Source organism: Pan paniscus, chromosome 11 (assembly GCF_029289425.2).
Source record: "Pan paniscus chromosome 11, NHGRI_mPanPan1-v2.0_pri, whole genome shotgun sequence".
NCBI lineage: Eukaryota > Metazoa > Chordata > Mammalia > Primates > Hominidae > Pan > Pan paniscus.
Window position 1 is genome coordinate 72,115,734 of NC_073260.2, and position 16,584 is coordinate 72,132,317.

At 36.9% G+C, this 16,584-nt stretch overlaps 1 protein-coding gene across 2 annotated transcripts in view; it reads right to left on the reverse strand.

The window, feature by feature from the left end:
* The window catches only part of ALDH1A1 (aldehyde dehydrogenase 1 family member A1), a 179,361-nt gene that overhangs the window by 29,762 nt on the left and 133,015 nt on the right, over window positions 1–16,584 (reverse strand). For both annotated transcript variants that reach the window (XM_003822194.7, XM_034967559.1), the window contains 2 exons: window positions 9,453–9,557; window positions 189–329 (listed from right to left, as the gene is read on the reverse strand). In XM_003822194.7, coding sequence (XP_003822242.1) covers window positions 189–329; window positions 9,453–9,557 — 246 coding nt within the window. The remainder of the gene's footprint in view (window positions 1–188; window positions 330–9,452; window positions 9,558–16,584) is intronic.

Here is a 16,584-nt window from a genome sequence, read left to right on the forward strand (position 1 = left end):
AGAATTGAAATGCAGATTACTATTTGAGAATAGTTCAATGTTAAGGGGCCTATTCATTGGGACAAAAAATGTTTTCATTTTGTTGGTAGAGAGCATATAGTGATCCCTAAAATCAAAACAACTTGCCATTTCAAACGCTGAATGCTTTTGAGAGCTCTAGCTACCCATCCAGCTTGGATAATACTCACCGCCAGCAGCAGACGATCTCTTTCGATTAAATCAGCCAACTTGTATAATAGTCGTCCCCTCTCGGAAGCATCCATAGTACGCCACGGAGATCCAATCTGAAAAGCCTGTCTTGCGGCCTTCACTGCCTTGTCAACATCCTCCTGTAAGTCAACAGGAATCCAATTCAGTAAGCTAAACATATTAGGCAAGCAAATTTAATGCCAATAACCCTGTAAAATAGACTGTAGTGCCTCATAAGCAGGCACTGTGTCTCCATTATCCCAAAGTCTAACACATTGCGCACATTCAACTACTGTATGTTGGAATTACTCCTGCTGAATAATCTTTACATGATGAGCTCCACATACCTAGCACATGCTGGATTTCCTAGAATATAAATGTTTTATGATTTTAATAATTGCTATCATCTGAGTGCTTGCCCTATTTCAAGTAATGTTCTGATGACTTTATACCTATTAGCTCATTTAATTCTCAATAATTTTATGGCACAAATATGTTCCCTGTTTTACAGATGAAGAAACTAAAGCAGAGAGGGGAGCTTTGCTCAAGGTTAATAACTAAAAGTGGCTGAACTGAGTTTTAAACGGAGCCCATCTGATTGTAGAATCTTTGCTGTTTACCACACATTATACTTTCTTAGTGACTGGGTTACAGGAATTCCAGGTCAAGATCAAGATCCAAAATAATGAATATCTTCCTTGGTCTCTGGTGACTCAACAGCCTGTCCACTTTCATGAAGAGCCTATTGAAGGGTGAATAAGAACTTTTCTTTGCTGTTGAAGAATAAACCTTAGAAACATGTGCTCATTCCTCTTGTGCAGAGGGAACAGGGCATAGAAATAGTGGAACTAATAGAGTAGGATGTGCATGTGACAACCTCTCATTTCCCAACTGGGTACAAAGAGATCCTTTTAAATCCCTAATCCGATAAAGAAGTCAGTTTCTTATTGAAGATGCATGGCTTAAAACTACATTAATTCAAGTAAAAGTCAAAGAGTAAAGTGACTCCACATTCGGTCTAGCCTCCTGGCCTTCACTCTCATAGTGCCTTCTCTCAATTTCTTTCTCTGTTGTGTTTTTCTACACCAGATATATTCTCTGGTTATTTTGCAATTCACCTCAGTCACAAATATTGCCCTGACCACTCCACTCCCCTGCAGATGCCTGTTCAGACCTCTTCTGAGCTCTTACAGAACATACCTACTACTACTGCAAACACCATAAAGGAATATATCATTCCAGTGTTCTTTTGTACATAGAACTGGCCACTACATGGAAATGTATAGCTCCACAAACAGTGGCTATATTACAGGCCAGTAGGTTGCAATATTTTGCAGGAGACACAATTCCCTTTAAGAATTGGGGGAGAGAAAAAGTAATGACCCTAGATTTTTTTTAAAAATTGTACACAATTAAGCTAAATCCCATCTAAGGAGATATCTTCCCCTCAAATGGACCTCAAATTAACATCCTCCTCCTTAGGCTATATTCAATCAAGAAGACCCACACTTACAAGTCTGTGAATTAAAATACAAAAAACTATTCTTCTAGTATTTATCACCAAAATAATATAATCTGGGGCAAGAGAGATATTTTAGAAGCACAATCTGGTCTGATTAAGTAATAATATTTACTGACTACAAGCAAAGATTCTTTCAGTGTAATACATCACACGCTGGTATATCTCACTGTCTAACTTTTCAGAGAATGATGATATATACAAAATATATGTATTTATTGCCTGCCTTTCCTGAGAAATACATATACAGTGCATATTTGGGGCATTCAGTTAATCACATTGATTGCTTATATTTAGACATTGTTTCATGCCACACGTTCTAACTTTTTCCTAAATTTACAGAGCACTGTTTGAAAAAAAGAAAAAGCAAACCACAAAAATCTGAGATTGTCAGCATGATCTGTGGATACCAGAGCTTATAAAATACATGCTGGTCTGTGTTTAAACAGATCTGTATGACACAGCTTTCATTTGGATCTTTCTGTTCAGTGTCCTGCTATTGGTCTTAGCCAAATATGGGCTATCATAGGGATCTTGGCCTCCCAAAGGGATATGGAGAACTGGCTTCAAGATAAGTAACTCTCCCATATGGAAAGCACATCCCTAAAGAATGCTGCTATAAATAAAGATGTTCTTATGATTACGTCCTTTGGATCATGCGCCCCCTTTTCTCACATCTTATATGTAATCTTGCAGATGCAGAAATACAGTAATGTTAGTTAATATATAGTTTGATATGAAAACAACCCAGATTTGAATTCTGATTCCTCTTCATTAGCTGTGTAAACCTTGAGGCATCTAACCATTCATCCCTCTGGCTAAAGGTTTGATAAATATTCGACTCTGCAGCATTCTCATCATCCCTCCGCTAAAGACAGCAGAGTGAAGTAAGAAGATTATCCTTTTGGAATATTCAATCAAATGGGAGAGACATACAATCAAATCACTACCCCAAAACATTATTATAAACCATGAAATATGTTGTGGCATGACTTCTCTAAGGTTCAGCTTTCTTTTCTTTAAAATCAAGGTATGTTGCTTGGTGTGGTGGCGTGTGCCTGTAGTCCCAGCTACCCAGGAGGCTGAAGTGGGAGGATCGCTTGACCCTGAGAGGTGCAGGTTGCAGTGAGCTGAGATTGCACCACTGCACTCCAGCCTGGGTGATAGAGTAAGACCCTCATCTCAAAACAAAAAAAAAAAAGAAAAAAAGGAAAAGAAAGAAAAAAGAAAAAAAGAAATTGGGGTATGTTACCTCACAGGGTTGTAATGAAGATTAATAAGATAACATTTAAACATTTTCTATGTTAGAACATTATGTATTATTCAATGGTGGCAATTGTTACTGTTGTCCTAGCAGTCAAAACTTTAAATTTTAATATAACTCTCAGCAATTTCTCCCTCTCTCAATAGAGGGAGATTCACTCTGTTGCCTAGGCTGGTGTGCAGTGGCACAAACATGGCTCACCAAAGCCTAGACCTCCTGACGAGCCTCAGGTGATCCTCCCACCTCAGCCTCTGGAGTAGCTGGGACTACAGGAGTGCATCACCATGCCCATCTAATTGTTTATTTTTAGTAAAGATGAGGTCTTGCTATGTTGTCCAGGCTGGTCTCAAACCCCTGGGCTCAAGTGATCCTCTCACCTTGACCTTCCAAATTGCTATGATTACAGGCATGAGCCACCGTCTGCCTAATTTTTTTGTAGAGATGGGGTTTTGCCATGTTGTGAAAGCTGGTCTAAAATTCCTGGGTTCAAGCAACCTGGCTGCCTTTGCCTTCCAACGTGGTGGGATTACAGGCACGCAGGGATTATAGGTGTGTATTGCTGCACCTAGCAAGTTCTAATGTATTTTAATCCTTCCTTTCAGTTTTCACTGCTCTGAACAATTTTAGGCCCTATTATTTCATATTGTCAATGCTGTCTCAGGTTCATTCTCTTCTCTCTTCAAACTATCTTGGCTACTATCAACAGGCTAATCTTCTGCAAATAATTTTATCTTATCACTTTGTCTTTCAAATGTTTACACCTGTTCCCTTTCATCTACAATCTCAAGGTCAAAGTCCTCCCTGGTTTTCAAGGCCCAGGATTTTCACACCACATCTCACCTATCCAAACTTAGTGTTTACATTTTTTCTACTCTATCTGACCCAACTCCTTCTTACCTTTGTGTCTGTAGTTCTCCTTGTCTAGAATATTATACCAGTATACTCCCTTACTTTCTAAATCCTATATATACTTTAAGACCCAGCTCAAATATCAATCTACCTAAAACCTTGCCAGACTAATCCAGCTTGATGATGGCTACTAGCTAGGAGCCTACTAAGCTCCAGGCACTAAGGAAAGTTCTTTAAAGCCCCATAGTTTCTATTACTATTAAGTATCATGAGCCTTGGTTTATAAATGAATAGACTATGGCTCATGGATATGAAATCTAGCAGACAGTAGAATCAACCTTTGATCCCACATCTGACTACAAAATCTAGTTCTTACATCTCTGTAAGGCTGCCCTAATAATGACCTCCTTTGCAACAAATATATACTGCTATTTGTTTTATAAACTGTAATATTTCTTACAATTCTGGGTCTACAATGGGCAATAAATAAATTTTGAATAATTTGGTTACCTGTTTTATAAACTCATCATGTTGTACTGATTTTATATAAGGGGTGCCTTACATAATTAATTTAACTACATTGGCATTTACATAATAAATCATATTTTAATAGATTCCATGATAAAACAAAACTTATACATTATTCAAAAACTATTAGACATAAGAGTTATTGTTTTCTTAATTCCAGGACTAGCATTTTTAAAATTTTTATTTCAGAACTGGAATTTTCAGGGATATAATTTTTTAATTAAACAGAAAACAATTTGGTACATTAACTCAGATTTGCCAACATCAATAACAATTTTGCTTATAGCACTGAAAATGCTCCTTTTTTGAAGTAAGGGCCACAAGCTGAATGTAAAAAGACAGTTCAAATGATGATGAGATATCAAATGCCTCCTAAAGCACAGTTAAGGAAGGACTGAACTCTTCCATCACTCCCAGATGGTACATTTCCATATTAAATTCATTCAGAGATGGAGAAAATAGTTATCAGACCAGTTTTACTTTTACACCTGTCAAAGGCACTTATTTTAATGGACATTTACTTTTATCCCCACCAATTATTTGTTAGGTCATGCCTTAGTATTAAAAGCAGTTTTCAGGATTAGTCAATATAGCCTAAAAGAACCACTGAAGTGAAAAGAAAACAGTTCCCACCCACATCTGTACTTTGCTTTGTAACCTCCATTTGTTCTTGCCCTTCCTCTTTTCTTTATAATACCATTGAAAGGCGGTATATAGCCCATTGTTAGCCCCATTCTACTTACAAATTAAATCCCTAAAACCTCTTGGCTCATTATCTAAAGAGTCAGATACAGAATATTAGGTTTACTGTGACTATGTAATTTACTAGATTTGTACCTTTCACTAAGCAATGTCGGAGTTTACTATACATTTGTCGGCAAAATTGTGGGAACAGCAATAATTATTTAAAAATATGTTTTAAAATAATTCAAAAAAGAATGTGATGATAAGAGTGCTAGATGTTCAAACTGGTTTACCATGAACAGTTTATACCATAAACATTTTAGTTTTAGTAACCAGTTGACCAGCCAACTCAGTTGGCATTGTGACCTGATTTGAAGATTGGGTAGATGTTAATGAGCATCCTTGATCTCTTGGGTGAGCAATAGTAATTGTCAAGAAGCACAGAGCAAATCGGTGGCAACCATTTCTAAGGCTTCCAGTATGATCATTAGCTTTCCCTTACTATACTTTAGGAAGGAGGTAAATCCCACAAACTTCACTAAGAAAAGTCCTCAGACTGCCTGACAAGGTTTCAACTGGAACTTTGGGCATAGAGATTTGTTTTCCTAATAAAATTAATCCCAGTGGCAAAGGTTGATGTTCAAGGCTCCAGAACTAAAACATCAATAATATTTTTCTGTTTGTTAGTTGCAAACTGCAAACAGATCTGGCCTTCCTCTTGAATGGAGAGAGAAAGTATGTAGCTCTCAAGGGCTCACTCTGTCCTTGCCCTTTATTGCTTTTCTCACCTCCCCAGGCCTGCTAGAGCCACTCAAGCAACTAGAGGAACGAACATTTGAGGTGGTAGTGTGTGGATCTCCTGAAGTCTCTGATAAAAAGCGTTCATTCTTCTTTGAAAGGTGAAGAATAAATTTCTCTCTTACTTCTGGGAATGGCTTATAGGGCACAGGCTTCTGGGGCTCCTATAGACCTTGCCAGGGATGATCAGTATTTCTATGCCCAATTTTGGTTTGGTAGCATTTCAGAGAGGTGCAGAGTGATCACCACAGTACAGTTTTCAATCACTAACTTTCTTAGGTGTCAAAACTCTTTGACCCCTGTTAAATGTTAACGCTTGAGAGGAGATAAAACTTAACAGCTTAACACTTTAGTTCAGTGGTTCAAGATGCATTCCCTCACCTCCTTCCCAAGCAACAACATCAGCATTACCAAAGAATTGATAAAAAATGAAAATTTTCAGGTCCCATTCTGAGATTATTGCAGTGAAATCTAGGGGAAGGTGGGGCTCAGCTACCTGTGTTTTAACAAGCCTTCCTGGACATTCTGAGGCAGGCTAAATTTTGAGAAGGTCTGCCATAGCCAATAGTCAGGTTAGTACTAAATTCCTAAGGTGAGGAATGTGGAATATATGGAAATTCAACACTTGATGAAAAAGAAGGCTATTTCATAGATTTATAGAATATACTATATCTATAGTATAGTATATCTATCAAATATAGTATAGCATACTTATAGGATATACTATATCCAGAAACCAAGGATATAAATAAGAGATGCAGTGTTGATCTCTGCAAGAAGCATATTGTCTCAGACAAATTAACCTATAGCTGTATAATACAAAGGTTATAATACAGGCAAATACAATGTCCTATAACCACACAGAAGAGAGTAAGTCTGCTTGAGAAGGTTAGAGAAGGCTTTAAATAAGTATAAAACCCGGGCATGACTGAAGCTTTAGGATATGCCTGGCACCGTTGAAGAGCTCTATATATTTAACTCCTCAAGCATTTTCTATCTCCTCATTTTACATGAAAAAGAACAGAATCTCAAAGAAGGTTAAGTACAAACATTGAAAATCTATGCTCTTACTATAGATGGTGACTTGAACTAGGTCCTGAGGACTACACTGTGGACATGTACAGAGGCAGTGACTAGCAAGCAATTGTTGGGGATGGACACTGGGCATGACGAAGTTGAAACTCTTAAGTTAATGTGGTGGCCTGGGAAAGAGGCCATAAACAAAGGTTGAGTAATATTATAAAGGACCTTTGTTTGTGCACTTTTTCCCACAGACAGTGAGAAGCAGAATGGAGAATTTATGCTTTGGTGAACTCTTCAGTATAAAGAGTAAATCTGAATCTGAAAGCCAGTGACATTTGTCATCATTCTATTTTGTTTCTACTTCTCAAATTGTTAACCCCTATGTTTGAACTCCGTACTCCTGTGGCTTGAGACTTCGGTCTTACTTGTTTTCATCGTACTGAAATCTGAACCAAGGGCCTCTCCTAAATCTAAAAGGGCCCCCTCAGGTCTGTCACTATCTTGGAATAAGTATCTGCATGGCCCAGTACGTTGAGATTTGTGATCTCATTTACTGGGGCTAAAGTAATGGAAAAGACTGGGCAGGAGACTGGCAGGAACATGTGATCGCTATAATTAACTAAAACACATTGTCATGAATAATATTATCCTTGGGTGTTGCTGACTTTAATTTCCCAGTAGTCTTTTCCTGCAGCAATAATAATAATAATAAAATAAAATAAAACTTTACTTCTTTACAGAAATTTAAAGCTTGGCAACCCCTGGGCAACTAAAGAGCAGAAAAATCATTTCAAATTAGACTTAGAAACACTTACGTGTTCAGATAAATATTCTGAAGTTTTTTATTCTCCTCACCTAGGAGGAGAATAAAAAGTTTATTTAATATTATGCTATCTAATTTTTTATTTTTTATTTTTTGAGACGGAGTTTCGCTCTTGTCACCCAGCTGGACTGCAATGTCGTGATCTCGGCTCATTGCAACCTCTGCCTCCCGGGTTCAAGTGATTCTCCTACCTCAGCCTCCCTAGTAGCTGAAATTACAGGCGTGCACCACCATGCCCAGCTAATTTTTGTATTTTCAGTGGAGACGAGGTTTCACCATGTTGGCCAGGATGGTCTCAATCTCTTGACCTTGTGATCTGCCCGCCTCAGCCTCCCAAAGTGCTGGGATATCTTACTTTCATAATAAGAAAGACTATTTAATTTTTTTTTTTTAATGGAGCTTCACTCTTGTTGCCCAGGCTGGAGTGCAATGGCACTATCTTGGCTCACTGCAACCTCTGATCCCCGGGTTCAAGCAATTATCCTGCATCAGCCTCCCCAGTAGCTGGGATTACAGGAACCCACCACCATGCCCAGCTAATTTTTGTATTTTTAGTAGAGGTGAGGTTTCACCATGTTGGTCAGGCTGGTCTCAAACTCCTGACCTCAGGTAATCTGCCCACCTCGGCCTCCCAAAGTGCTGGGATTACAGGTGAGAGCCACTGCGCCCGGCCAACCCTATCTTACTTTCATAATAATCACAAAGTGAAGCAGTAGCCCTACTAGGCACAGGTTATAGTGTCAGAGGAACAGCATTTTAATGTTGATGTTATTACTTATTAGCAATGTCACCTTGAGTAAATTACTCAGCCTTTCTACTCTGCCATCTCATCATTATTTGTAAAAATGACTCAAAATAGTACCTGCCCTATAGGGTTGCTTTAAGTTTTAAATGAAGATAGCATTTAGAACTTGAGAACAATTTTCACTAAATAAAAATTGGTTTTTGTTGTTTCTATTATTAGCTGGAAAATAACAACACTTGTAATTTGTTAGTCAATTTAAGTTATTCTATAATATAATTTTTACAGGTGTTGAATAATAATATTAATGCAGTGATTTTTAATAAAATAACTTAGTAATATATGTTCTAAAAGTTCTATAATAACTTTTAGTTTTATCTAGCAACATAAAAAGAACAATTTCATATGAATAAAGGATTTCTCTCCTTTTTCCTTTTCTTTTTTTTTTAGGCTGGAGTGCAGTGGTATGATCTCGGCTCACTGCAACCTCTGCCTCACGGGCTAAAGCGATTCTCCTTCCTCAGCCTCCTGAGTAGCTGGGATTAGAGGCATGTGCCACCATGCCTGGCTAATTTTTGTATTTTTAGTAGAGACGGTGTTTCCCCATGTTGGCCAGGCTGGTCTCGAACTCGTGACCTCAAGTGATCCGACTGCCTTGGTCTCACAAAGTGCTGGGATTACAGGTGTGAGCCACAGCGCCCTGCTGAAGATTTCTCTCCTTTATAACCTATGATCAATCCCTTCTTATATAGTCTGTAAAATAAATCTATATACTATTTCAATTGAAAATAAAGGAAAATGATGTGAAAAAAAATCACCATGACACCCAGAAGCACAGGTTTATCATTATTACATAACTACAGAGCATTTTTTTTTTTTGGTAACAAGGACAACTTAGACAATTTTCCTAAGCTGCCCCAGAAACCATATTTTCGTGGCATGCCTTTTGGAACTGGCAATGGGGTTCAGGAGCTCAGAATGGCAAAAACCCAAGAAACCTGGCATAAAATGAAACTAGTGTTCAGAAACTCACCTTATCTCCTTCTTCTACCTGGCAGAGCTCCTCCTCAGTTGCAGGATTAAAGACAGGAAATTTCTTGCCACTCACTGAATCATGCCATTCATTGTTTATGAAGATCTGTAGAGATGAAGGGAAAATACATACAAGGCGCTTAAATATGCAGCAAATTTTGGAAATTTTCATAAACTTAAACTAAAGCATTTCACCATGCCTAAATGATGCACATCTCTTCACCTCTCAAAACTTTCTGGCTGTTTGAGACATTTTGTGTTCACATGCGTAGACATGTACTAAAATGAAGTACATAATGCTTTTAAGTTTAAGGTATGCAATCACTTCAACACTAGAAAATACATACTGGAGAAAACAATCTAGAAAACAATGCTTTTACCTGAAATGGCCATGAATTTGAGGCAAAAGCAAAGGCTTTTGTGGGCTTGGTCTTTATTAATGATGCTTCTATTTTCCACTTTAAATTCTGAACATCCTCATTTTGGGCTACTGGTGATTTGGAATCATAAGAGACTATTTTCTAATCCTTTAATGTTTTAAAGTTAAAAAAAGAATTTTGCTAAAGGATTCTAAAAGGAGTTCACTTAGAGAAAATTAGCTAGTCACATTGTTTCATTGGCTTTTTAAAAGCATATGGTTTTATTCTCCTTTTCAAAAGATTACCTGGTAATTTCGTTGTCTTCAGACAAAATCAGGAAGAAGATTTCTTAATGGTAACTATGAGAAATAGACATGCAACTAAAGAAACAGTAAGCACTAAAAAATATGGAATTTTGTCTGTGTGTACTATAAAATAGAAATACTTAAAAGCATCAATATGTCATTTAAAACATCTCAGTTTTAACTTTCATGTCACTGAATTTGTCTTTTCTTGAGGAGCCAGCTTTCACATTTCTAATTATTTGAAATATGAAAACAATCATAAATACAGTCTTGGATAGTATACAACTTTCTGTTAGACTTATGACAAGATGGACTAGTTTATTCGATTTTGAATCAGAGGTAGCTAACACAGGGAGTAAAGGAAGGTGACATATGTGCTGGATTATAACATATATCCTAATTCAGACATCCCTTCTTACTGGATATCTAAAGATAAGTTATTAATAGTTCAACCCCGAGGGAGAATGTAATGAAACACTCCTCCAAGGTTTAAATTAGCTACTATGCTAAATGCAAATTACTTATTTATTAAAAATTCCCCAGTGATCACTAGCATAGCTTAAAATTCTATCAGAGTAATAAAATGTATATTACTATATATCCCTAAATGCCTGAATATAATTCATTCTATATTCTGTGATTTATTATTTAGACAAAATATACTTCCCTGGTCTCCTCTATACTTCCATTGGACAATTTGTCACTTTTTAAATAGTCATTTTTAAGTGTCTGCCTTCCATCAAGGGCTGTGTATGGTTTTCCAGTCTATCTTCAGTGTCCAAAAGTCCTCAAGAAATTTTAGCCTCAGTAAAAAATTCTTGAATAACTAAATTAATTGAATCAAAGATCTATAATCCATCAGCTACTCATGGATAAGATCTATAACGTTCTGCAAATGAATACTCTATAACACTTGTGATTTCCTACAAAATTGGGAAGAGGATAAGCCGTCTTGTTTGCCCATTCATGCCAATATAATTTTCCATACAAGAAAACAGCATTATTTCCATACAAGAAAGTTATCCTGTATAGTTAGAAGCATTCAAAGGAATTGTAGTACTAGCCTGAAATTGATGGTAAAACACATGGGCATGCCTAAATAAAGGGAAAAGGGGCCCAAAACTGTTCAGATGAAGAGACTAGATGTGCAAAAATACATATATGGGGATATGAGAAAGATGGAAGAAGTATCAAGAAACCCTATCAGATTACAGAAACAAGATTAACTGAATACAGATGAAGACCATAAAATTCATTGTATTATCTTTTGGGAAAAAACACTAGGCTCTTAGATCAATTTGAGGAAAAATAAATTCAGATGAAAGTGCCGATTTGCCCAATGTCTCTTAGAGTAAATCAACACTCTAGCTATCAGAAATACATTTTACAGAATCCCATAATTATTCTTAGAGTGTTTCCATTTATGCCCTTACAGCTTAGTATTTTTCTTCTCAAGGGATGGCTGGGAAAGAACTTAATCACCTTGTCCCGAACTCAGCTCACTGTCATCTCTAGCTTTATGCTGCTCTCACCCCAAAGTTCTAAAGCTTGCTCATGCACACTGTCCCCCAGCCCTCTCTCTCACACACTTTCCTTCTGTTAATGACACAAATAATCCCTAGGTACCCTTTTGTATCACTTTGTTCTATACAAGTATAAAAAAGCTTTCCCTGTTCTCTTTGCCCTCTACCTCTGCCTAATTAAAATTTAATTTTCACCTTGTCATCATAATCTTCCTCAGATTCTGTCTACAGCCCTCCTCAGAATACTTTAGTGATCCTCTATTGTCAGACTGCTTAACATGGCACTGGAGGTGGTTCACGATCTTGCCCCAACATGCTTTTCCAGTCTTTTGCTCTACCATTCCCTCAGTTTACCCTTTGTTCCAGCCTCATTCTACTGCCTCAAACACCATGCTGATTTTTGCAGCATGCTTTTATTCACACTGTTCTTTAGACTAGAGTTCCACTATTTTCTTCTATTTTTACTTCAAATTCTAGCTTACTGCGTCATCTCCTCATGAAGATTTGACTAGTTGCTCCAATTGAATTTAATCTCTTTTTTCTTCTTTCCAACATAACATGTTAGTATCCTACTGATAAATTACTTATGTTCTGCTTTGTGTTAATGTTAGATATCTACATATCAGCCCATAAAATTCCAAACAAAAAACTAAAGATATTGCGATACCTGCCGTAGACTTTTAAATCAGTCTTTCAAAACCTGCATCAGATTTATTCACTTGGGAATTCTGCCTTCTCTCTGCCTAAAGATTGTATTACCACCTTAGATTTTGTACCTCTAAACTAAGGGAACACAGACCTCATTTTGGCAGAGATCCAGAATTTCACCCTTCTACAATGTAATTTCATTAAAAATAAAATAAAACAACATACAGAATCAATTACATTTTGCTAGGCCTGTGGTCGGACTTTCTAGTTCTCGCCCGAGTCCTCTTATCCTTAGGTCTGTGATAATCTGTGGTTTCAAGTTCTCAATAATATGCTCTCAATATATTATAGCTTATTTTACTCTCTTTACATACTTTTTGGTAAAAGAATTATTACAGTATGTATGTACCATCTAGTTCCATGATCAGAATTTGCATCTAAGCTGTACATAAAACTGCCACTTTAGATTAAAGCCAGTGAATGTTTTGTAAATGAGCATTAACCTGAAGTAATAACACATGTTTATCTGGCAGCCTGCAGGCAACTGAAGAGATCAGCTGTAGAGGACCCCAAATTACCAGCACTGTTCTGCATTATTCAGTTTTAACCTTTAAGACAGGAGGACACTGTGAGCCCAACTTGTGTTTGAACTTGTGTTGACATTTATATAATCATGATTAGTAACTTTTGCTTTATCAGAAAAGTGTTTGTCCAATAATGAGTAAATACTTGAGACATAGTCTGGCAGTTATTGTGGAAAAATGAGAGATGAGTTAGCCATGGCTTCTGCTCTCAGGGGCTTATAATCTAAGAGGAGAATGTATTCATATCAAGAGCAGCCAGTACAGAATTAAAGACTGTGGAGCAAAATGGCCAAAGCAGCGGTGTTGTCAATAAATGGTGTAGAGGGGCATAGGCTGAAAGAATGCTTCTTTGAAGGATGGAACTAGATTGGTGGAAAGAAGGAAAAAAAAAAAGAGTAAAGGGAGGGACAAATCTTTGGAGGTTTGTAACACAGTAAACAGAGCAGCTCCCAACAGAATGGAGTTGCAGTGGACATAAGTCACAGATAAGGCCTGACATTGAAAATAAAGTCAATTTGTGGCAGATCCTGATCCCCAGAGATCTGGGTATAAAAAGGGAGAGAGACCAGATCAAATGGATGTTTAGGAATACTGATTTTAAAGTACCCCAAGTGGATCTGAAGTAGACCAACCAGAGTCCAAGAAATTAGCCTTGAGACTAATTTCATAATCCTATCATAAGGTCACAAGGTTTTGAAGGAGAGTGATGTAACAGGGCAGTCTACAAATTATGAATTATGCCATTCTCCCACAAACAGGCGTTTCAGCATGAAAAGGGAATTTGGCATAGGTAATGTGATGACCTAGATTGTTAGAAGGCCAGGTATTGCCCAGTCTTTTTCTTCCCCTTAGCTACAGATAATTTATTCATAGGGCCTACCTCAAATACGTTTCTTTTTCTGTTTTAATTATAGGAGCTTTACATTGGGCATTTGCCTTCCAGCTCACTGTGTGACCAAATGTTTTTGTATAATCACTGTTTCTATAGTTATATTTAATGGTTATATGGAGAAGTCTAGGCTAATGAATGTTTGTTATAATAATTATAAAATTTACATTAGGCTTGTTGAATGTTCTATAATGGTGACAATCTTATTTTCCATTTGTTTTTTGCCTTTAGCCAGCTTAGAGGAAAAGAGTTGATACTATAAAAGTAAAATATTCTTGGGTTCTATGTAACCATTATATATTAACTCAATTCTAATTATGAATTTTGGACTTAGGTGACTTTTGAATAATATATATGTAAAGTAGACATCAACCTTCGGTTTGCAATATTGATTGGAAATTATAAATGCCTATGCATACTCTTGGACTTCAAGTACTTTCTATATGGGGAAGCAATCAATAGAAATGTTGAGGCAACTTAGAAATGGATTTTTACACTTCAGATTTTAGATATGCCACATTTTAAGAAATGCATCATTTTACCTTTGATAAACAAGTAGCCATTTCCTGGATTCAACTGGAGTCCAAGAATTAGTCATAATCGTGAAAAAAAATTGCCTTTCCAGAGTAAAAGTTATTATGTCTTAATGTATTGTATATAAAACTACAGTTCTAAATAAATAAGCATAATTTTCTCAAAATATTTATGGCTTGGATAAAGCTAGTTTTGACTAGTGGCAAAATAAAGCCCTATTTGCCTTATCTGCTGATATGAGATTTTGGAGTCTGTGGGCTAAAGTGGGAAGCCCCTGACTCCTTGCAAAAGATACTCAGAGTGCTTTAAATTAATATTATCTCGGCAGGGCAGCGACTGGGCCAGCAGCCCTAGACTCTGTAAAGGAAGGCAATACTTTCTTGGTGGGAGAGAGATTTTAAGAGATCACATTTTCAATGCACAAAGAATTTCTTTTAAGATTTTCCAAATGACAGGGAGGGTGATGAGAGTCCCCATTTAATGTCATCCATGTGAATTTTCAAACTTGAGAACTGAGTCACAGCATAGGCTGCATGGGTGGTGGTGTGAACCTGTGGAGACTGGTGTGTGCTGTAAATGTGTCAACCTTTTCTCAGCTTAGGAACCTACCAAAGTACTAAAGGCCGCTGGGAGTCAGGCAGTATGAGATCGGGGATGAATAATGAGGAGGAGAGACTGAACAAAAGTCAGGTGGGGTGTTAAACATTTAAAAGAATCAAAGCTGGATCTCTGGCAGCTGCTTTGCACCCTAACCCCGAGGCAGGAAAGCAAAACGTTGAGACTCAAAGTTAGAAAATGTAAAAGGAAATTAAGGAGGAAATAACAAAGGGAAAGAAAATTTTTAACTGTCATCAAATGAATGAAAACAAAATGACAGAATGACCAAAACAAAAAATAGGAGAAATAAAATTTTCCTTTCATTTGCTTTAAATTATAGTCTGACTTTAGTAATGTGAGTATATACTCTTTTTTTCTTGTTGTTTGCAAAACCCCGTCAGCCTTTTCAATTGTGTCAGGGAAAGAGAAAAGATGCCACAGCATTTGTTTTGAGCCACTCCATCACTGTGTCCTAGAGATGATAACAAAACTTGTCAGCAACTTCTGTACATCATATATTTTCTGTATCAGAGTTAAGATGTAGAAGCGATAGAAAGTTCTGCCCATTTTTAGCAGTATCAAGACCTAGTAATAGAATTGCTCACATGTAAGCCCTCTTCCTTCTAAAAGAATGCCAAATATAAAGCATAATTCAGTAGTTAGTTGTATTCCTTTGACATCTAAAAAAGTATCGATAGAGCAGTGGAAATAGTCGGTGGAAATGGGACCTGGGTTGGGGGAGGGAACAGTTCAGGCAAAGTTTTTAGAGATGTGAGATTTGTGCAAAGTCCCCAGTGAACAAATTTCCATTAGTAAGTCAAACATTACAATGAATCAGGTAGAGACAATATCAGAAAACCCAATATTAGCAACACTTCACATCCTTCTCAAGCAATGCTTCTAAGTTTGTGGATACTTTTGCTATATACATCTATACACCCAAAACATGTCAGCGTCAGGAAAACCAGTATTACACAAATTTACTTTTCTGATTTATTAGATTTTAAGTAAGGGTTTGTGAAGCAATCCTTGCTCAAATTCTTTTGAACATGGTTCTATGTTGTCACTTACATTTTGTAAACATATAATGTATCCCCTGGCTATAGTTATAATAGCATCATGATAAATCAAACCAAAGTGCACCCCCCCACACCACCATCCCAAGCCAGATAATTGCTATTTTCAGATATCTCTGTTTGATGTCTGTATTTCCATGAGACTTATTTTATGCTGATTTGCAACATATCATCCTATAGATTATCCATGCCATTTCAGAGTCATTACCTTTACTTTGGGTTGGTCTTCAAATGAGTTATTTTTCATATTCTCTAAGAGTGTTTCCCTCATTCTAGCAAGTATGTAGTGACAAATTCAATAGGTTAAAGTCCCTGTTACAAAGTTATATAAAGAGTTGTACTGAGAGCCCTTATGAAATTGGGACAATACCCTCTCTTAGGACATGTGTTCTTTACTTTAGAATTGTTAATTCCATTTTCTTACAGTCAGGCAGGTGCCAGAAAACAAAACAACTTGCCAAGACAGCAGTCCTCAGAGATGAGCTAAGGTATTGCATTCTCAATATTAGTAAATGATTATCTCCCACTATTAAAATCAATGATTGGTTCTGTCACTGGTTTGTGGCCATGAACATGTTTCTGCTTAGCTCTGGCACTTTCTGAAAGGAAAGTTTCTGA